Genomic DNA, 22,888 nt, shown 5'->3' on the forward strand with positions numbered 1-22,888 from the left:
GTGCCCCTGGCACCTGATGAAAGAAGTGCATTAACTCCGCTGCACTAGCCAGCCCCCAATAAACCTGCCTCCCCCAGCTAGCCAACAGCTTCACTTGGACACTGCTTTCTCTTTCAAGTTGTTGCTATGAAACATTAAAACAACTCTTCCCATTTTTCAGCAGCAAGGGAAAAGTGCTCTCCTATAGCTTGGTAAACCATGCTGAGCTCCTTATATGACGAAAGCAATGTAAGTGCCAGGCACAACCCTTAGCTAAACTCATTTTCTCCAGGTGTGTGTGTTTGTATATGCATTTTTATACATGTATAATATGTATATATAAATCTTTATGTAATTCATCAAAATGTTGGTCTATATAGTTTTCACCTTGCAACATGCGGCTTGTTAAATTCTCTGCATCACGCTGTAGTGATCAAAAAAGGATCTCAGCTGTGCTCTTCCATTTCTGCTGATAGCCCTTGCTATCTAAAATCTGTCTTGACCTTTACACCTGAAGAAAATTAGAGACTTAATCTGTGAATAGTTACTAAGAACATCTAAGGATAAAATAAGTATGTAGCCTGGGGATAAGAAATGTTCACTGTTCTTCACTGGGGCTTTCAAAGAGCTTAAAGAAAATACCTCCCACCAGCTGGTCTACAAAATGTGTGACTTGTACATTTGTAAACCTGAAAAGTCAACAACCATATATGATGTTAAGATTTGCCAGCCAGAACCCACAAGTCATATACAGAGACTTTTGCTCTGTCCTTGCTAAGTTGAGGACTGGATTTTAGTTGTGACTGGCCGGAGGAAATAAATTTGCCTTGTGGAGGAAAACTTTCCATTAGCATAAAGCCAGAAGCATCAGCTTGTGAACCAGCTGGACATGCCTTTACTCCAGGGCAGAGAAGGGGCAAGAAGGAGGGGACAAGGGGGTGCCCCAGAACACATGTAGAAAGTCCCTAAATTAGATCAGTAGCCAAGGAGTGGTGGAGGGCCTGGGCTGGAGCTAAGTAGCTGTGAGGTCCCTGTACCCACAGCTTGGAGAAAGCCATGTCTGCTTTGGGAAAGCCATTGCTCTACATCTCCAGGGAGAGCTAAAGAGGAGCAGGGAGGAGATGGAGTCAAATCCTCCCTTGAGTCCTGCTGCGCCGCTCAGGCAGGGCCAGGGCTGTGTGGCCTCCCTGAAATGCTTTATTCCTAGATGTACATTGGGGAAATGCTGGTGTCTTTTTCAGGATTTCTGAGGCGCTGAACCAGAGGCCAAAGCAAACCAGGGATTGCTATCAATGGCTCCATTGAGTGCCAGGGCAGGCACAGCACAGAGCTGCAGGGCACGGACATTGGAATGGGGAGCCCTGTCCGATCCATGGATCTATAGGATAATGAAGGACTGGGAAAAGGGGGGAAGGATGGAGAAGTTGCTGCTGAGAATGTGGAAATTGCACAGATTTGGAGTTTCCACTCAGAAGTTCTTATAAGGTGTGAATTTTGGCAGAGCTTTGTGGCTCCCATGGTAACCTGCAGAGGACGGAGCCAGCATGTCTGGGGAGAAAGATGGCAGCCTTATGTTTTAGAGTCCTAGTAGCTGTCCCCTCACATATGTGAACCTGAAGCCTCTGGCATGACGCAGCATGTGGGGAAGCACCACAGACCCTGGCAAGGTCGCCTGTCCCTGGGACAGTGGACAGTGGCACGTGTGAGCCTCTGCCCTGGGTGCAACAACTGCCTTCAGTATCGCCTCTTTCCTCTGCTCATGGAGTTCACCAGAAAAAAACACACACCCCTGTGACCAGCTGACAGCTTCTGATGGCTGCACACACACACACACACACACACACACACACACACACACACAGAGGCTGGCACGTCATGCCTCTCCTGGCTACCTGGGATGGGGCAGATGGGCAGCAAAGCAGCAGGACAAAGAGCAGAGATATGTGCTTTAGGGTATCAAAACTCAACTCCTTTCCTGCTCAGTTAATGACTCTGAAACATTTATCCATCAAATACTCGCCTAAATATCCCACCCCCAGACTTCCAGCTTTCTGTACATGATGCAGAAGTCTAGCTGCCAACGTTGGCAGCTGCCTTTCCTGGTGTCCCAGCCAAGAGCTCTGCCCCTGGACAAGAGGAAGGTAGAGATGTGCAAAAGAGGTAGGAACGAGGTACTGCCAGGATAATATGCAAGGCACCAGGGATCTCTGGAGGAAGGGAGCCCAGCAAGATCACCCCTTCTGCAGACACAGGCTGCAGGCACCAGGCAGTCGTACCTCTCCCGTGTGAACTGAACACACTCTTCTGAAGTCTTGGTCTTGGAGACCTGCCTTCCCTCTGCTTCCCCAGAAAGACAGGAGCAGAAGGAGACTGTACTTGACCTTGGGCAGGAAGAACAGCCTTGCCAGGACACAAACACATATTCTGCATTAACTGTCCATCACATAATGACTTCTGGATATGTTGTCCAGTGTCTCGAGGTAGGGGTGCTGCTCAGGAGATGATGCATGTAATACGCTGTTAAAGGAAGGTGAGGTTTCTCTTCTCCAGCAGTCTCCAGGTTTTATCTCTTTGTAAAGCATGGTTAGACACAGCCTGTTTCTGAATGGCCAGAGCACTGGGAGGGTTGCTGTTGCTACAAGCAGCGTGAACGGGTGAGATGTGGGCTTGGGGACTGTGCCCAGGGAAAGTCATAGATACCCTTGCTTTCCCCAGCCCTGGCACGAGGGGACAGATCTAGAAACAGAAACGTCCTCTCCATGTGTACTAAGGCTTGGAAAACGAGCATGCTACTTGAAAAGCAATCTTTCAGCGCTCTCCTTCTCCTGCTCTCCTAACAGTGGTCAGCACTGCTCAGGTTTCAGCCCTGCTTGTTGTCCTGCAGCTGGTTAAGTGGTGAGAGGAGTCTGTGGTGTGCACACAAGCTCGGGTTGGCCTCAGGGAAGGAAACAGAGGGGCTTGCATTGCTGGGGCGCACACAGCCCGCTTTGCTACAGCGCACAGCCTGGGCTACAGCTCATCCCAGAGCTCGGCCAGCCCAGCAAAAGCCGGAAAGAGTCCTGGGATGACAGAAGGAGCTCTCAACTCTTCGTCTGACTACGGCTTTTGTGAGTCAGGTTGTGTTTGCATAAACTGGACCTGGTTGCTAGCTGCAGGTTTTCCTGCCCGTAACCACCATGACTTTTAAGGCTTTTAGCAGCGCCATAATAGTAATTATTACTGGCGACTCTAGTTCTGCTTTACTGGGAGCACATCCTGGATGGAGCAGCCAGTGTGTGATAACACTAGGGAATAAGATTATTTGGGCTATTTTTCTTCTTTTGACAGCACTTGAACTACAAGAGATTCTAGTAAGAGAAATTTCTGGCAGAATGGACATGGAAAGAGTGATTTTTTTTAAAGCAAATATTGGAGAGGGTGTTTGGAGTGAGAGATTGAGGAAGAAATTTGACCTGTGTCCCATCAGAGCAAGCAATGCCGCTTTGACACCACAGATGTCCTACAGTCTGACACCTAGGGAGGGAAGGAGTTCAAGAACTCATTTCAAATAAACACACACTTTGCAGAAAGCTGTGTTTTCTTTTCAAGCAATGGACAAGGGAAAAAGGCAAAAGTCTTTAGTAACCACTGGCTGACAGGTTTCTCCCCATTTCTGCTGAGTGAAGGGAAGACATTTGCCAACACGCCTTACCCAAACAGTGGCTGTGCCAGGCTGTTCTGAAGTTTCACCCTTATTCATAGGCTGAATCTTCCCCCAAGAGCTTGTTGAGTCGTGGATGGAAAGTGCCTCCTTTGCAACCTCCATGGCAGAGCCAGGAGTCTCCAGGAGCCTTTGGGTAAGCCCATGGCATGGACCTTATGGAAGAGTTCTTGACCTTCAAAGCCTGCAGTTTCCTTGAAACAGAAAGCCTCATTTCACTCTGCCTTACTCATATCTTTGCTTTCCCCATACAACAGAGGTCAGAACACGTGCCATATGTCCCCACCACCAGCTTGCTGCAAGGCTTGCTCTGGGGCGATGCGCTAGCATTGCTGTGGGCTGAGAGCAGCCCAGGCACGCTGGTGCTGTGGCACAGCAATGCCAGCGCATCGCCCCAAAGCAAGCCTTGCAGCAAGCTGGTGCTGGGGGTGTATGGCGTGTCTTCTGATCTCGTTGTCTACGACAGCTACACTTTGGCAAGGTGGTGGTTTGCAGTAGCATGCGCATACGTTCCTTTCAGGTTTCAATTTTCAAAGCCTACTGCTCTTCTCGTGCAGCTCAAATTCACCTGCCAGACCTTCCCTGGGGTAAATGACTGTCTCTCCAGAGCCCGGCGGTACAGGCTGGCACCTCACCCACTTACAGTAAGGAAGCACAACTGCCAGAGCACTGAGTGCTGGGAAAGGCGGGACTGTCTCGCAGGAAAAAAAAATAAAAATCATGTTGGACATTTATGTCTGTTGGAAAAGAAATGTCAGAGCAACAAAAGAAAATCCAGATGTGCTGTATTCACATGGTAAGAGGCTAATTGGAGACAGCCGCACCTGATTTCTAGCAGCTTAGAATTTCTCTTGCTGTTTATTGACTGAGGATTTTCTCATTATTGGCACATCTTTAGGAGAACATACTATTCTTGCTTGGTATTTGATTTTCTTTTAGAAATACTGGTTTTATTACTGTACCTTTAGCAAGATTTCCTAATAAGAAACTTGAGACTTTTCAGCTCAGCTGGAGTTTTGCCATGGACTTCTGCAAGGACACAATCTTGGTTAACCCAAAATGCTGAGAATAGGGCTGGAAGGCAGTGACAGCGGTGTGTCTCTACAGATGCCCTCCTACACTGCTGAAGCTGCAGTGCAGGGTTGCTGTCACAGTTACATCAGTGCATTTGTAACTCTCATCAGAGGGCTGGAGGGGTTCTGCACACAAAGCAGTATTTCAAAGTCAGACACAGGGTGCAGGATTCATCCAAACCCCTCCTGGTAAAGGGCAGCAAATAAAGGGAAACCTCTCTGGGCTGGGGGGCTCACCAAACAGGCAGATATACCTTTCCTGCTTATGCATCTCTTGAGAGAAAGCTTTTGATTTCCAGTTTGTTTTAATGAGCCAGGTCCAAAGGGGTTTCAATTAAGTATCTAACAGCCAGTACATTTTGCAGTTGTCTGCTCCAGTGGGGAATCTAGCCCCTTTCCAGTTAAACTCAGATGCTTGCATCTGGCGAGTCACCTGGTGCTGAGCTGTGAAAGCTGCTCTGCAGGCCAGAGTAGTCCCACCTGTGTTCCTGATGCCTCTAGGGCTGTTACACCAGGGAGAACTTGGCCCTACGTAGACAGCAAACTCGCTCCTGAGCTGAGCCAGAGAACGGCACAAATATGCAAAGCCCATAATAACTTGCATTCCCCACAGCCTGCTTTTCCCCCCAAAGAAGAAAACCAGCCCAGCTGCATGGCTGGCCCCTGTGCAATGCAGAGGAAAACTCACTTCCAGTAGGACAAACCCGGAGTGAAGTGGGTTTCAGCATCCCCAGCAAAAACCAAGGAAGCTAAATTAATTTCAGACATTTCTGGAATTTCAACTATTTCATCAGGCAGCTGTTCCCTGCCACAGTTGGTCAGTGCTAAGGGCTAGCAAGAGGCAAACTGATAGCCCAGCACAGAAAAAAAAACAGAAGAGGAAAAGTCAAGGCCAGGCTGTCCCCATCCTGGTGCCAGCTGCAGCCTCCTGCCCATCTTATTGCCACCCTGCCAGCACCTCAGGGCTTGTGCCAGGTCCCTACAAAGCACTGAAGGGGACCAACAGCAAGAGACAATCTTTGTCCCTGGCTGATAACACATTCTTTCTCAGCGCCCTCCCCACTGCCAAGCTTTAAATCTTGCTCTTGGGGCCATCTGAGCCCAAAGCAGATGCTGGCCGAGCAAAGCCACTGGCAGGCTGTCCTGGGGCACGAGCTGTCTGGTCGTGACAGCAGGCACGTAAGCTTGGTGGCCTGTCAGAGGAGACATTTCTCTAAGGAGTGGAACAGGCAAAAAAAAAAAAAAAAAGGATCCGTCCCCTTCAAGGTTTTCAGTGGTGTAATAAAAGTCCCTGTGTCCTGGATGCCAGGGAGGTCCAGGGGAGGGGGAAGAGAGGGTGAAAGTGAATTAAATGGTCCTTTCAGGAGCAGAGAGAGCACTTAATCTTCTCTTCCCTGTTTAGTGCAGATGCTGGTGAAGCCTCCCGGCCAGGATCACCAACAGATAGCCCACATTGTCTTTTGCAGACACCGTGCAGTCCCAAAGGATGGCTGGGCTGGCAAAGAAGAGCTGGGCAGGAGGGGTAGGGTGTGTGCCAGCTTGAGAAACAGTGATCATCAGCTTCAACGCACAGGATGAATGTGGGAGCACGGTGTGTCCAGCAGCGTACGGACGCTGTGCTCCTGGAATAAAACACAGTGTTCATCTCAGCACTTGCATACTTCTATGCCAGGTTCACCCAGCCATGACGAAGATCAGCTACAAGGTGGAGTGGGCTGGTGGGGAAGCATACAGCTGGGAACTGGAACCATTTGTACCTGAACGTCACCTTCACATGTGGTCACCAATGATGCCAGAAGGGACCAAAGCCTGGAAGGCTGGGTCAGGGTACAGCCCCAAGCCAAGCAGAGGGAAGAAACACGCAAACACTTGTGTTCCATGGCCGGCACAGGCAGTGCTCTGGGCAATGCCAGTAGGGCAGTGTCCCACAGAGGCAGAAGAACCCCCTGCTCACTGCTGCTATGCTTCCTGACTGCATCTGCACAGCATCCTTCACTTAGACCACTCACCTCACCCTGTAAATATTCAGGATGCTCTGGCACCCACTGATGCGACATAAGAGCAGGAGGAAGAGCCCAGGAGCACAGGCTGACACACTGCAGGCTTCAGCCATGACTACAGCCCTGCCCAGCTCTGCTGACCCTTGATCCATGGTTAACCTGCTCATAGCACCTGTGCCCCAGAACATCTATAGCTCTCAGCACTAGTGCTGCACCCATATTATCACCAGTGCTTCTATAGCACTGCTGTCTCCCGTGACAATACCCCAGCAACTCTAAAGCATCTTTTTTATTGCTTCAACCATCCTTCTGACTTCATCAGTGAAGGACACCTTGCTCCTTTGATCAGCCCTAGAAAACAGACAGACCCGAACCCTGCTGCTGCCATCAGCAAGTGATGAAGAAAGCGTTAAGTAGCTGCAGGGACCAGCTGACAGCCCAGCGTAGGGTGTTTACCCAGGGAGCAGCCTAAAAGCCACCTCTGAAAGTCAGCAAAACTTGGGAGTTACACCCCAGAACATTCCTTAGAAAACACATGCCCAGCTCAAATATTCACTATTTTTCTAGGAAAAAATAGAACCCCCAGAGCTTCTTCTCTGATAAAGACTACAGGAGAGTAAATAGCAAAAACTAACTCAGAGTGAACAAGCCTGCCTAGCAGGCTCAGATGAGGAAAACAACCAATCCCTCCTCCAGGTATCCTGGGCTCCCACAGACTCACTTAAAACAGCACCAGAGGCAGATCCCGCTTGATGTAGGACAGAGACTACAGGTGGGCCAGTGCAGCCCTTCATGCCAGCCCAGCTGAGCCTGCCCGCTCACCGGCCGGGCTATATAAGGTCAGGTTCATCAGGTGTCTCCTTTCGTGTAAGGATTTAGGTGGTGCGGGAGGACAAAGAAATAATTTTTGTTAGGCTGCTGGTGTATGGTCAGCAGTACCTATAGAGCCAGGGAAAATTGTGCTGAAGTGCTGTGGAGATGAGAAGTACTAGGAATACCTAAAAATAAAAGCCTTTGGATTATAAGGACTTAAAGCTATTCTTTCAACAGTTGGAAGCTGCAGCCCAGGGTCAGCAATGCCTTCTACCTGAGGCCGTGTGAACTAAGAACGTTAATTGAGCCTCCTGGGTATGTAAGCCTCTTATCTACTTACACACAGTGCTTCATCTGAGCTGGAAAAAAAATGCAATTATTAGCTACTTTTAATGAACAGCAGTAGGATGTGCATGCTTACATACCTTTTGCTGGAAGATGCATCCTCTTTATGTTTCTCTTTAAAGCTATTAGTTTTTCAGGGTATGAGCCAAGACTTCAAAAAGGCATGAGGTGTCAGAGGGAGGGAGGTGGCTCCTATTCATCACTTAGGGACTGAGGGTGCTCTGAAAGCTTCTGCCTGGCTCCTTAATCCTACAGGTGCTTCTCAGTTTCTCAGAGCAGACATCTCAAAGCTGTTGTGTGGGGCTCTCCCTGCTTCGCTGTCTTGACTCCCTATTTAGCAAGGCAGCCTTCGAAAGCCCTTTCCTCGGCACCTTGCCATGCCCACGTTCTGTGTCTGGGGTGCACATCAGAAGGGGAAGGTGGATGGGGCCATGGTTCCTGGCAGGCACAGAGACCTCAAAGATGGACACGGTAGGGTAGAGGTTATGCTTTTAGTAGCTTAAATGCAACTTGCAGGATATGAAACAGCCTCTGTAAGACCCCAGTCCCTATGCTGGGGAGCAGTGGACACTGGTCTGGCTTGTGTTTATGGCTTGGTGCTGGGGCTGCCCACGTTTTTGCTGGATGTTTTTTAGGGAACATGGGAAGCAAAGCAGTATGAAATCAGCACCATGTTGACACCAGCTCTGAGCTGCCCTCTTCCTCCTGCCACCAATAGACTGGGGGGACGTGCTGGCTCACTAGCCCTGAGAGCCTTGTGCCTGGAGAAGGAAGCTGATAAGGAAGAGCCTATCTCCAGGAGCAGATTAAAACCCTCTGGCCTGGAGTTTCCCAAGGTAGTCTGTCGCCAGCAAAGGGCTCGTGGGAGCTCTGTCCTCCTGCCTGCTGCCAGCCCTGCCTGTCACCCTGCTGCTGGCGTGCCTCCTGATGTGATCCCTGCTCCAGATGCCCTTGTGATCCAAGGGTGACTTCCACCAGCTGCTGCCTTTTCTTTAGTGTCTGAGAGCTGTGTTTGCTTTTCAGATTCCCTTTCCTGATTGTTTTGAAAGACAGATGCCCTCTGCCCCTGCTACCTTTAAAAGCCATGGCTTTTCTTGCTGCTAGTGGGCTGTAAACATCTTTCCTGTTACAAATGTGCCCTTTCAGTTGCTTTCTGGCTCTTAGCAGTGTTGCTTTTTTATTTCTCTTTGGGAGTTGATTCTCATTTATTGCTGACTTCTCCCTAAGCTGCTAGTGCTGGCCAGGGGAGGTGGGGTAATTTCCTCTCTCCTAAGCTATACTTCCTAACTAAATTACACCTGGATTCACTGCTAACCTTAAAGATGCTGTACTTGAGAGAGGATTCAGGCCAGGATAAGGGTTTGAGAGTGTTGCAGGGCTTTCTCCTTGCCCCCTTCCTTTGCATTTGGACCTGGAGGCTAACTGGGAACCTCAGCCATGGGGAGCCAGCAGTGCTGTGCGACACTGCCAAAATGATTTATAAGCAAGGGCAGGGTGACATGCAGGAGACAAGCAGGTCCCAAAACAGGGTTTTATCAGCCTCTCTGATCACACCTGGGTTTAATCCAAGGGTTTGGTCAGTCCCTCTCCAAGCAGGGACCGAGCACACAACAAAGTTGGCCAATGATGGAGCTAGAGGCAGGGGCAGGCACCTTGCAGCTCTGGTTCCTGTCCCTGATCCTGCTCTAAGAGGCTGCTTCTTCCTAAAATCCTTCAATCGTTTTTCAGCTTCATTCTCAGCTCAGTTTTTCAAAGCTGCTTCTTCCACTGCATTCGAGGGCTGATCTAACATCCCTCTCGCATGTCACGCATCTCACTTCTTATCCCTGCTTAGCTGCTTTTGCCCATAGGAAGCTGGGAGGGAAACAAAAACCCTATCACTGAGAACCTCAAAGTGATTTGCAAACCTCTCTTCTCCCCACTGTAATGCTGCCTGTTCTGGTGGTGGGAAAATTGAGTTAGGGAGCAGTGACAGGGTCATGTGCATGTCTAGCATCAAATGCCTGACAATGCTAGAGCAGAACCGGTTTGCAGGATCCCTGGTGCGCAGCCTGCTTTTCCACCCATCTGCTTTGCCCCACTAACCAGCCCCTGCAGTACAAAACAGGCTGTGGTTGGCAGCGGTTGCTTTGCACCGGAGCCTAACATGCCAGCCCCTGAGATGGTGACGATCATTCAGGCGGGGGGGGACATGAAGCAGGGAGGGAGCTCTTAAAACACTGGGGGGGTTGGCACAAGGCAAAGAAATGCAGCAGCAAGAAGGCTCTCTTCCAAACATATATATGATTTAAAAAAAAAAAAAGAAACACAAACCCAAAAGCTGGAGCTAAAAAGGCAGCTTGAGGAACGAAGCTGCTGGAGTTTTCCGAGAAGGCTCCCAAGATGCACAATGGGAACATCTGTACCTCGGCCAGCGCCTTGGAAGGGTCTCAGGCCACAGAGTGGGGCTGGCGTCAGCCGGCTACAGCCCTGCCTTGATGCCGCCCTCTCCCCCAAAACCCCTGCCTCGGCACGGTTCCTCCCGCTACCCCGCTTGCCTTGCAGCAAGCCGTAAATCCCCCTTCCCACATCTCCTCCTTCACCACGGGTTCCCGCAGGTTTTGAGCAGCCGAGCATCCTATGGCAGGAGCAGGGGAGAGGGAGGTTTTGGCCCTGGGAACAACCATCCTCTGTGCTGCCTGTGAAAGGCAGTTTCATAAGGCTCTTGCTGAAAATGGCCCGTTATCAGGATATGCCGAGCAGGTCAGCCCTGCTCCCGGGGATGGAGAGACAGGCCAAATAGGTGCACACATGCGTAGTGTCTTGGTCCTGGCACGAGTGTTTGTCAGCCTCGGGGGATGCAGGCGGCCAGGACTGATCCTGATCCTGCCTATGAAGGCTATCGGGGACTTGGGGGATGGATGGCTGTCCCCCTGCGAGGGTATGAGCACGTGCCCAAAGCCTTTGGTGGAGCCCGGCAAAGCTCCGTGGGTTCCCGCTGCAGCAATTCCTATGCGCGGAGCTGTCAGGAGGTGAAATGGGTCCCTTGGGGGAGGCAGCGGTAGCCTGAGATAGGGGACACATTTAGAGGCAAGTCCTAGGGAGTACTCCCTCCCCTTAAACCGGTTCCCCATCAGCTGCTTCGTCTTCCTCTCTCCCCACCCCTACTGCCCCCATCCCCTCCCGGAGGGCTCGGCGCTTGCCAAAGGAGCTTTGAATGGAGACAGAGCCCGCCTGTGCCGAGCATTTCCCACTGCCCAGGGCAAGCAGCAGTGGTCAGCCCCCGCTGGGCCAGGCTGCAGTCCCTGCTCAGCCTCTTGGTGAGGGCATCGGTGCTGCAGCACAGCTCCGAGAGCTGCAGAAGGGACCGTGCCCCAGGGATGCAAACTGGGGTTCAGGTTTAGCCTGCTTCATCCTGGCTAGCATCCGTGTGGCCATCCCGGCTAGCATCTGTGTGGGCCAGCCCAAAGCAGGGGAGGCTTGGGAAGGGAGGAGGGGATAGCTTTCTGCATGCTTCCCTCTTTGTGCCCGTGTTGTTTCATCAGAGTATGAATTAATGGATTTATTCTCTGTTAAATTCTTTGTGTATTTGAGAAATCTGCTGAAATGGCTCAAACCCAGACATCTGTAAAAACTTTTGTGGTCTCCTAATGAAATATTCACCTGTCTGAGCAGGCAGGTAAAGACTTGGTTCCCTGCTGCAAGTTTTCTCTCCTGAGCTGCAAGTAAATATGGAAAACACATTAGTGTTCAATGTAGCGTGGGCTACAAAAACTCCTTCATAAGGGGATATTCTGGACTTACACAAAGGTAAATTATAGACATGACAGGGGTGTGTAGCTTTACTGCAGTTTTTCCTGATGCTGGACTTAGGTGCTAAACATGGGGTTTTATTTGCAGGGCTGAAGGCAGTGGATTGTCAGGCCCCCAGGCATGAAGGGACAGGTCTGCCTCCTGCCCACAGGTGAAGGTTCCTGAAGGTGGGATTCAGCTGGGAGGAAGGTGCAATTCCTAGAGGTGGGATGAACCTGTGTCTGTCCAAGGCAGGAGCATCATTTGATCATTGAAGAGCAGCCCCCACAGAGGTACCTGGGACTGAATTCCCAATTTAATGGGTTGGCTTGGCCAAACTTCCCTCCTCCAGGGAGACCTGGAAGGTCAAAAGCAGGCTCTGTGGGCAGTTGTTGTGTTCGTGCACTCTTTCTTCACATTTGACCCCCAAATGAGAGACACTGTGGAGGCCTCTGAGTGCTATTTTGTCCTCTTTTACATCTTTTTATTGGAGTTGATGATGCCAGAGGCCAAGAGGACCATTCCTGCCTCCTGCTGACATTAGCTCCTCAAGGCTCATTGGTGAGGTGTCTCCCTCTGGGACATTTGGGCTACTGATGCTAAAGGCAAACATCATTTCTTCCACATTATTTCCAGCTCGATCTGTCCAGTATCCCCAAAAAATAAAAATAAAGATTTTAAAAGAATGAAAACATAAAAATAACAATAAAAATTAGGAGAAGTCCTTAGCCTTTGTGGCTCAGACCCTACTGTCCGGATGGCTCTACAGAACCTGGAGCAACGTGAGTTCCCGCACATGGGCAGGACTCAGGGTTTGCCTGGGGCAGGGCAGAGAGGAGTAGAAACAAGAAACTGGTTTGGGAGCAACTTTTTCACCCAGAACTGCATATTAGTGCCATCTTAAAATGACAACTAATACTACTTTGTGTAGATCTGGCTTTGATCTTTTCCATCATTCTGCGGTTTTAAGAGACCAGGAGACTAAGAGGGATGCTGGCACATCCTACAGTGCCACCACAGAGTGGCCTTGTGTGAATTGGCCCCTGCAAATTGCCACTCATGGCTGGGATCCCCATTTTACAAAGGCAGGAGTGGTCTAAAACAAAGAGAGTCTCCAACCAGGCCAGGTGAAGGCCAAATGCAAACCGTGACCTCCAAGGATGGGAAACAGACCCCGGTGCTGACCTGCAGCAGCCCCAGCTGCTCCTGCCCTGGGTCCATGGGCAGCCCCACGGGTGCCCTGCATTCCTGTCCCACTGCATCCTTCTGCCCAGTGACAGGGCTCCTCCCTAACGGACAGATAATGCTACTTTATGCCCATTGACTTACATTTCTAAATGAATAAATACCCTCCTAGTAACACTAATGTGTGTTAGCTTGTCTTCCTCCTCTTCCCCCCCTGCACCAGGGCTGCAGAACTATGGCTGTAGGTGTTTTTTTGGTGACAGTTGTGGATGGCTAGTTGCTATTTTACTCAAATGCATTCACCATGGAACTCCCTCTTTGCCCATCCCATCTTCTTTTCCTGTCTTGGCAATGTAAATCACCTTCCCAGTGGTAGAAATATAAAATACTGAGGGATTCAGATAAACCGGAGGTATGGGAGAGAGACCAGTGTTTGCAGCATATTACTGGACCCAGACCCCGAAGCCCCCAAAACGCACAGGGATTTAAATGAGTGATGCAAATGGCTTTCATGCCCCTTTTGTGCTTGTGACCTGCTTAAAACGCACCCTGGGAACCCGGGGCAGAGCCCTGTCCCATCCCCAGCCTGCGAGGGGACAGCTCAGGAGCCAGCAGCCCGAGGGCACCATCTAGTGAACAGCCAGGACCGCACAAACCTGGAACGGGCAGAAACGGAGTGAAAACCGGGGGGGCCTCCCCAGGGGGTCAGCCCAGAGGAGTGGAGAGTCATGTTTTTTGCTTTCCCCACCCCTCCAGTTATGTTTTAATTTTCTCCATCAGGTCCCCCAAGAGGAGAGCCTTTGCCATGCTCCATCTGCCACGACAGAGTTGTTGGCCTGGGGCATAGCGCGCTTGCTGCTTTGCCCCGGTCAGGTGGCATTGGAAAGATGATGTTATTTTTTCTTCTTTCGAAAAAAATAACGTTAAAACTAAACTAAAGGGTTATTTCTAACGCTTTACAAGGGGGGCAGGGTGTGTGGGAGTGGAACGGTGCAGGCAGCTCTGCAGTGGGGCAGGTGTGAGCTGGAGGCACAGGCTGTGCTTTCAGCTGAGCTGAAACCTCCCTTTTGAATTAGAAAATTTGAAAATCACCATAGGTGCTCTGACATCTCCCCATCACCCCCGGGGTGAGCTGATAGGAGAAAAGCAGGCTGAAAGACCACAGGTTTGGTGCAGAGCTTAAAGTTCCCTGAAATGATGCAGCAACCAGCGATGAAGGAAATACCATGTCACGCTGCTGCTGCTCCCAGCGCTGGCTTGGCTGAGCTGGGTCCTCTCCCCACATTGCCTTACTGGGAACTGCACACCTTACCAGGAGTAAGCTGACATGCTGCTTGCTATTTCCAAGGAAGAGGCATTTCTGCAACCCAAAATTGATGCTGTGCCTCAGTAACCTCTGTCATTGTCCCCAGCTTCCAGCCTGCCTCCTGCAACGTGTCCCCATGCCCACCGACCTCAGGACCAACCCCTGTTCCCCCCAGCCATAAGATCAGAAGTTATTTTGTAACCTGGTTTGTAGAGAGGCTATTGCTAAGGCATGGGCTTATGCTCAGGTGTCCAGCCACGTTGTCCTCAGAGCTCTTTCCCTGGACAGCTGTTGGAGGAGAGAATCCCAGGGCAGGAACAAGGGAAGGTGACATCTCCAAGCAAGACCACCATGGTGACCAGCCCCTCGGCTCCTCCTTTATCTGGTGGTGCTGGGGCACACCCTGCAGGCCCCTGGCACTGCACCCCACCAATGCCTCCTGCCCTAGAGGTGGCATCTTCAGCAGCTCACAGCCCCTGTGGCTTCTTGGCATCCAGCCCCCAGCCTGCCCTGTGGGCGCAGAGCTGTGGGGTGCCTGTGGCAGGGATCCCCTTGCCATGCCAGGCGTAAGCCCAGCACCCAGGCTACCTGCACAGGGGGATGGAGCCACAGCTGACCAGGAGGACGTTTCTCCTGCAGGGGCTTCCCTGCAGTTGTGCCTGCAGTAAAACTTTCCCATGCACCCAATGCATCCACAGAGCAGGGACGGAGGGGTACATGGGTGCTTGGGTTGGACCACCCCAGCCCACCCGGCCCGGCCTTTGCAGCCCCTTTTGGGGCCAGCTCCCTGGGGAGGATGGAGCATGCAGGGAATTGTGCCTTTTCCTCTCACCTGCAGACAGTCACGATGGTTAAAAGTGGCTTGTTTTTCATTAGGAAAAGGCTGTTGCTAGGCCACCCTGGTCCCTGGCATTGGTCGGGAAGGGGTTTTGCAGCCAATCCGGGAGGCTGTGCTGGCGGTTGGCATGCACGCACACATGGACACACACACATGGACACGCACACATGCACACGCACACATGCACACGCACACACCCCCCTCCTGCAGCCAAAGTGCTAAGCGGCTGCCAGATGTGCCTATTCATTTCCACATCACACCTATTCGTTTCTTCCGGCCAAGCAAGTTATTAAGGCTCCTGAGATTTTAATTTATGTCCGACTGTGAGTTTTCTGCCTTCTAATTTACACTTGGGGTGTAGAGAAGAGGGGTGATGGTGGGTAAGGGTATTGATGGGGCAGGGGTGCAGGGAAGCCAGTTCTTCCCTCTACTGCAGCTGGTTTGGTCTCTGGCAAGTTGCCTGAGCAAAGCCTCGTCTCTCTGCCTGCAAAGGGGGTGACCCAACCCTCTGTGTCCCCACAGCGAGGGGACACACTGCCCCAGATTAGGGGCTTGCTCCAGGTTGTTATTAGGTACCAGCATTGCTCCACCCCAAGACGTTTGGGGCTTACGTGGCACTTTAACCGCACGTACTGTGATAAGCAGAGCCAGCATCCAAAACAAGCCAGGTGTTCAATCAGGAAATGTTGCTCCCAGCCATGCTTCCCACACAAACAGCCCCTGGCAGCCGGGAGAGGTGCTGGACCATGGCCAGGTGCTGGCAATGAAGGGCAGGAGAGTCAGACCCAATGCTGGTGCAGGGTCTCCTGGTACAGCTGCTGTGCTGCTATGGTCCTATTTCAAGTACCCTATGGGTGTCTGACAGCCACCCAGCAGAAGCAGAGCTCCAGGTGCATGAGCAAGGCAGGGTGCAAGCAGAGCCCAGGACCTGAGCAGGATGGGTGTGTGCATCCACTGTTACAGCTGCAAAGCTCTTGCCCTGTGGGATAGGAATAGACACCAAAACATGCAGAAAACCATGGACAATCTATGCAAAACTCAGTTTCTGAGTGTCCCCCACAAAAACCCCCACGTTGCAGGAGAGTAGTGCAATAAAAGCAAGGGAAAGCATTGAATTGCTGTCTGCTGCTCAAGGAGAAGCTGTTGCTAGACAGAAGTAAAAGCTGTCACCATCGGCTCCCATTGGCTCAGCCCCACTCCAATGATGAGCTTATCAGTTACCTGCCCTCGCAGTTGGCTGGAAAAAACTCATTTGACAATGTTTTCCCTCTGATAAAAAAGCCCATTGCTGGATTTGTGGGTTTGGGTTAATCATTATTCAGGGTCGTTGAGATAACGGCCGAGTTTTTTGCAGATTCTTCAATTATCATGAAATTTAGCGAAATGGTGAGCCAGCCCAGCTCTCCTTTACCCGCCTAAAGATCTCAGCCTGCCTAAAGATGCTCCAGCTTCCCAGCATGAGCACCAGCAGGCCACTCGAGGGAAGAACAGAGCAAAGGTTGGCTGCTTTCAGCCGTAGCAACTCCCTGGCATGTAGGTGAATATTCACAAACACCTGTGAAAATCCTGATTAGCTCTTGAAGGATTCACCTCGTGCAAACAGGGCTCCTGTTGCCATTCAGATTATTCAGAGCAAACAAACGCTGCTTCATTGGCAGGGAGTGGATTGCCACCACCCCCCATCATCCATGGTGGGGTCTGCTTATCAGCAACCCCTTCTCAGGGGGCTGGGGTGCTGCAGTGCACAATGTTGGGGTTTTTCCAGCCCTTCAAATCTGAGCTAAATAGGGGTTGACTCCCCCGGATTTATTTCTCGACTTCCCCAAGAGCTGGAGATGACAACATAGAGGCAAAGCTTGCAGGGCATGTGAGCACCAAAGAGCAGCTGGCCTTTGGCTGCCTTGCTACCTTCAAATTTGCCCCAAAGCAGGGGACGTATTTCAGCAGAGTTGTTAAGTCAATGTGGTGGCGATGGGGACAAGGTCACAGAGGCAGCCTGAGACTTTTCCAGCACCTCATGCCAAGCAGCCCCACAGGTAGGCTGGGGAACTCTGCTGTGGGCAGGCAGGGAAAAAGCTGTCCTGAATCACAGGGGATGAATGCTTAGAGAAATCTCTCCCTTGCCTGGAGCTCAGCCCAAGCTTACTTTTGGAAGTGGGTCTTGCTAAAGTGTTTGGAAAAAGACTACAGAAATGTGGGTTTCTTTTCCTCCTTAATTACACTTTTCCCTCAACGCTGGCTGATGGCAAGGCAGGCTGAGTCACAGGCTGATAAAGCCTCGTGGCCTTCCACCTCCTTTTGCAGCTTTCTCCAGCCTCACCCCAACACGCCATGTCTCACATCCAGCCATCACATGGCTCAGGGCAAGTCAGTGCTAGGGGGTGGCAAGACAGGGTGGGCTGGGGGGACAGCAAGGGGGGACTCAGGTGGGCAAGTGAGCCGGGAGCTGTGGGGCACCCCATGCGAGCTCCCCACTAACTTGTGTACCCTGTGAGGGGGTGCAGTTATATGAGCTAGGTTATATGGCCATGAGCAAAGCATCCCTCCGCTGTGCCCTTCCTTCATGTCTCCTTTCCCAGGAGCAGAAGACAGTGCTGCCGCATTGGCTTTGCGATGCCACCATCTTCTGACAGTGGGTCTGCTGACCTGCCGAGCTTTCACCTTTCCTACAGCTTTGCTTCCCTCTTGCCACTCCGGGAGAGGAGAAAACAGCACAAGAGGAAACAGAGAAAAACAGAACCACACTATCACAGGATGGTCAGGGTTGGAAGGGGCCTCTGGAGATCGTCTAGTCCAACCCCCTGCTAAAGCAGGTTCACCCAGAGCAGTTTGCACTGAGTTGTGTCCAGGCGGGTTTTGAATATCTCCAGAGGAGACTCCACAACCCCCCTGGACAGCCTGTTCCAGTGCTGTGTCACCCTCAAAGTAAAGAAGTTCTTCCTCAAATCTATGCCCACTGTGCTCTTCCTGCACCCCCCTAGGCATCCCCATGGGGTTTGGGTCCCTCCCATACCCTGCCGGGTCTTGATGTAGTTGCACAGCATCATGATGGGGCTCAGCTGAGCTGCACCCCGAGGCTCACACAGAGGGTGATGCCAGCAGTGTTTTACAGCTTGCTGCATGAGGAACACGCCTGGGACAAACCGACACGAGCTGGGTTTAAAGACCTGCTGTGGAGCTATGTTTCCTACCAGGTCTGGTGGAGAGTGTCTGGACCATGAGCCCACAGCACAGCCCAGGTTATTATTATTTCTGTTGAAGGATAGTTGCGCTTGGGCAACTAGGAAGGCAGAGCTTTTTAGACACATCCAACGTGTTCTGAAGTGTTTTTGAGCTGTCCCCAGCTTCCTCTGCCAGGCAGGGAGGAGTTAAACTGACGGGAAGTACAAGATGCATCTTGTAATGGCATTGATGCGTGCGTCAGGTGTGCCTGCGTCAACTGGCTCCCTTGGCTGCTTCCCAAGGCTGGGGCTGAGCTCCCCTTCCCTCCCCCTGACCGCTGGGAAAAGCCTGGGACACATCTAGCCTGGCCACCGGGAACATGATCTCCATTTCAGTGCTGGCTGCTGTACCCACTGTGCTGTGGCCAGGCTCCCAAAAGCCCCAGGGGTGCTGGCAGCCCTCCAGCCCCCTCCTGTCTCACAGTCCAGGCAGCGGGTTTCTATAGTAAATACAGATTTTCTATAACCACGGCTGTTCAGTTCCTCAGGGAAGCGTGCGACTCCCCCAGTCCAGCCCCAAACCCTGCTCTGGTGCTCGAACCCCCAGCTGGGGGACATCTGCAGCAAGTTACCTACATGCATCAGCCACGAAGCAGCAACCTGCAGGCAGAGCCCCTGCAGGTGGGCATCACCCCACTCCCACGCTGTCACAGCAGCCCACGTCACAGCTCAGCATCACTGCCACCCTGCAGAGCAGGCACAGCTCTCAGCCCCAGACCCTGTGCACAGGGATGCAGCCTTGCAGGGCAGACAAATCCCAACAGTGAATCTCCTTAACACGGGGAAGCTCCCCAAACTGGGACAGCCCAGCTGCTGGAGGGTGACACAGCGGGATGCTTTCTCTTGCACTGGGCTTTCTCCAAGCAGCTGGCAGTGCTGGACTGCAGGGCTCTGGCGGAGCCCATCCCTTGGTTCTCTTGCCTTCACAGGGATAGCCCTAGAGGGAGGGGGCCACTCCATAGCCCAAGGAACTGCTGAGTCCAGCCACCATCAGGCCACTCAAAGCACCTTTTCAGGTTGCAGGTGGGCTTTAAGCCCTGGGGAATGGCATGGTACACAGGCAGCTGTTTGCCAACCTCGTCCCTGCCCTCACCCTCCTGGAGAGCTGCCAGATCAAGATCATGCAACATGTACACAACAGTTTAGCAAGAACAATTTTTAATTCAGAATTGGACAATTGTGTGAATAGGATGCGTTTAATTTAAAATACACTATCTCCTGTCCAGGCTGGCTAGACACTGGTTAGACCCAGACTTTCTTTTCAGGCTTCACTGTGCAAATGAAGTGAGGAGGAGACTGGCCCTGGACAGTTTGCAGCCTTTGGGCATCAGGAGGACACCACAGTCCTCCCACAGGAGGACTTGCCACTTGCCCACCATGGGGGTAACCCCTCCCCAGAGGGCATGGGGCGTACCCTGGCAGCCCCCACCCACTGCTGCAGCCATCGCACACTCACAGAGGCTCCCCAAGGCTGACACCAGGACCCTGCTCGCCCCCGAGCACCAAGTGACAGAGGGCAGCCCCAGCACCGATATCTGTGTGACAGCAAGAGGCTGCATACAGCGTTTTCAGGAGACTGCTGGTGCCCAAGTGTCGCCACTTCTCTGTCCCTGAACAGGGCTGGGGGTGTCCAACTCCCCTGTGCTGTTGCCTGCAGTAGGGTTGGGTGCCAGGCAGAGCCTATGGGGCACAAGCCCTGCGGGTGAAGGTCAGCAGCCACCTCCACCTTTAATACCTGAGGGCTACAGGATGGCCTGAAACACATGGAGGAGATGCTGTCCCCCATCACAGACTGCTTGTCATCAGGTCTGTGGGCCAGTACTGGTCATCCATGTACTGGATGCTGTCAGCGGTGGGATCTTCGATGGGGCTGGGGGGCCGAGGGGGCAGGCTGCGGGCCAGCTCTGTCTCCCACTGCACCTCTACCAGTCTGTACAGCTCCATGGCCGTCCGAGCATCCTCCACCGATGAGTGCCCTTTGCAGCTGACCTGAACAAAAGGGGAAAAGCCAAGTTAGATAAAGTGGGTGACAAAAATCCCACAAGGGTCATTTTGTCTGCTTGCTCGGAAGGACTCAGATGCTGGGTGTTTGGAGATGGCAAAGGTTTGATGCAGCTGAAGAGATGCAGGAATCTCTTGAGCACTTTCTGGAGGGCACAGGTCCTGTCCCTGCTTTACTGAAATACTTAGAGGTCAGCTTGGGAGGTCCTGGGCTCCCCCAGCTTGATCATAGCCAGGAACACAGGATAAACAAGGCTCACCTCCATCTCGCAGAGAGCACCCATGGAGATGGGGGGGACCAAGCTGACCACACAGGCTTGTAGCAAACCCAGGAACTGCTCCCCACCTCAAGGTTCCTGCTGCTAACCTGGATCTTTTTCTGTAGCAGTTGCCTGGCCAGGCTCTTCAGTGAGATGCTGGCCCTGCCGGGCAGCCCTGCCCTCTGGTTCAGCACAGGGCTCTGGCTGGTGTCTCGGGTCCTGTCTTTCGGGTGGAAGTACTTCAGGGCTTGGAAGTCATTGTGGATGGCGTGTCCTACCACAATCTTGTCTTTCAAGATTTTCAGGATCTGGAAGCGTCAGAAAGGGTTAGACAGGTGGTACAGCAAAAGAAACACCGGTTAAGCATAAAAAAAAACAATTCAGTGTTAAATTCAGTTCCCTCTTTAGGTTCCCAGAACTCCAGAGCAGTAACAAGCAAACCAGCCCACTGCACAGCTTCAGAGGCTCCCCGTCCTGTACTTGTGTCTCTGCCTCAGAGAAGCTCAACATAGGCCACCAAATATCCCAACTGGTATCTGGCAGATAACACACAGCTTTTTTTTTTTTTTTTTTTTAAATGTCTCCCTTTCCTCACCTCTGCCTGGGCAGTCTTGAAGGGAATCGCACTCTTCATGTGCTGCTTGGTGATGCCACTCCAGCGTGTCCGGTAGTCCACAATGGGGAGCTCGGGCCGGACATACTTGTCATAGATAACGTCACCCTCATAGTTCACCACAGAGCACCGTGCCAGCTCGCTCAGCCTGCCCTGAGGACCAGTGCCCACCATCTCACAGTCGATGGCCACGTACTTGCCCGGGCGCAGGAGCGGGGAGGACATTCGCACCCCCTTGCAGCTGCCATTCCCCTGGGACAGGAGCATGGAGTGGTGCCTGGCTATGCTGTCCGGAGAGGCGGATGGGGACAGGGATGTGGAGATGACCTGTTTGTGCTTGGGGACCTTCCCGCAGCGCGGTGCCGTGGTGCCGTCTGCCTTGGGGAGCATGCTGCGTGCAGGGGCCTGGCTGCTCTGGTGCCTGCAGGGGCTCAGCAGCCCCTTCTGCTCCAGCAGCGCCCGGCGCTCCATGAACCGCTGGTGCTTACGGCTCTTCTTCTTGCTGCGACCCTGCGGCGAGCTGGGTCCCTCGGGGGGCCGAGCACAGCCCCTCGCGGCGGGGCCAGCGGTGGGTGCTGAGACCTTCGGGGCAGGCAGCAGCGAGGTCATCTGCCCTTTGCCGGGAGGCATCCCTGCCGGCGTGTGCAGGGGGGCATGAGTGCCATGCAGCCCCCATGCCCCCTGTCAAAAAGGGCCCACAGATCCCACAGCAACGACCCCCCCCCCTCCCGCGGTGTGGGCAGGCACAGGCAGCCCGGGCAGGGCCTATGGGACTGGGGAACGGGGGACACGGACACATTATCCCAGCCGCACCCCCTCGCCCCCTTATTGCCCGGCCTCGCCTGCCCTATTCCCGGTGCCACGGCCGTGCCCGCCGTACCGATCCGCAGCCCCCTGCCCCGTTACCCCTCTGCCCGCCGCAATACGCGTCCCCTAGGGCCCTGCCTGCCCATTACCCAGGCCTTCTCTGCCTCTCTCCCGGCCCAAGCCCCTCCCCCCCCCAGTTACCCAGTCTCAGACCCCTACCCGCCCCGTTACCCGGCCCCATTGCCCCCAGCCGCCCATATGCCCCCTCGGCCGCCCCCAGACCCACCGCCGCCTGCCCAGACCCGGCGCGGCTCCCACGTGTCCGGTCCGGAAGCGGCCGCGCTCACATGCCCGGGCAAGTCCCGTCGTAGCCACGCCCCCTGTCTTCTCATTGGCTGTCCCGGAGGGCTGATTTGCATGCAGGGGGGCGGTGCTCACAGCCGCAGCAGGGCAGGGCGGGGCAGCCCGCGGTTCGCTCTAAGGCGCCTCGGTGGCAGCGCACCGGGAGTGGGTGTTGCTCGGCGCTTCCAGCTGGTTCCCCCGCTCGTCCTGGTGGGAAGAACCCTCCTGGGTGGTACGTGCTGAGATACTGAGCCCCATACTCAAACTCAGGCTGGCACCAGGATGGTGCGGTTGTTCTGTGTGTGTGTGCTGGGGTGCAGTGCTGAGCCTGTGGGCATCCCTTTTCCTGCCGCTGCTGGCTGGCTCAGGGGTACTCTTCCTGGGTGGGCTGAGGCACAGCAGCGTGGAGTCTGTGTGCTCCAGGTTCTCCCATGGGGTTACCCTGGTTAGCAGGGGGGCACCTCTGGCTGGGGCATGGTTGCAGGGGGGGTTTCAGACCAGCCTCTCGTTGCTTCACTCTCAAAGCTCACAAAAGCCACGGCCAAGGTGGTCAGAAGCAGAGAAGGGCCACGTGCAGCCCCAGCCACCAGCGTGTCCCCATGCCTTTAGCACTGCTGAGAGGCCATGCGCCCTA

General features: G+C 53.1%; 1 protein-coding gene across 2 annotated transcripts; it reads right to left on the minus strand.

The window, feature by feature from the left end:
• Window positions 1-19,372: 19,372 nt before the first annotated feature.
• On the minus strand, window positions 19,373-22,331 carry AEN (apoptosis enhancing nuclease; the record flags this gene model as incomplete). 2 transcript variants are annotated; one of them, XM_080396216.1, is made up of 4 exons in its annotated part: window positions 19,373-20,220; window positions 20,600-20,800; window positions 21,088-21,737; window positions 22,199-22,331. In XM_080396216.1, the coding sequence occupies 4 exons, from the start codon at window positions 22,329-22,331 to the stop codon at window positions 20,017-20,019; spliced, it is 1,188 nt and encodes a 395-aa protein (XP_080252342.1). In that variant the 3' UTR covers window positions 19,373-20,016. The 2 variants fall into 2 exon arrangements, with proteins under 2 accessions (XP_080252342.1, XP_080252343.1); XM_080396217.1 differs by having other exon boundaries at window positions 20,013-20,220; window positions 20,493-20,800.
• Window positions 22,332-22,888: the final 557 nt, after the last annotated feature.

The sequence above is a fragment of the Falco punctatus genome (assembly GCF_963210335.1).
Source record: "Falco punctatus genome assembly, chromosome: 7".
Classification (NCBI taxonomy): Eukaryota; Metazoa; Chordata; class Aves; order Falconiformes; family Falconidae; genus Falco; species Falco punctatus.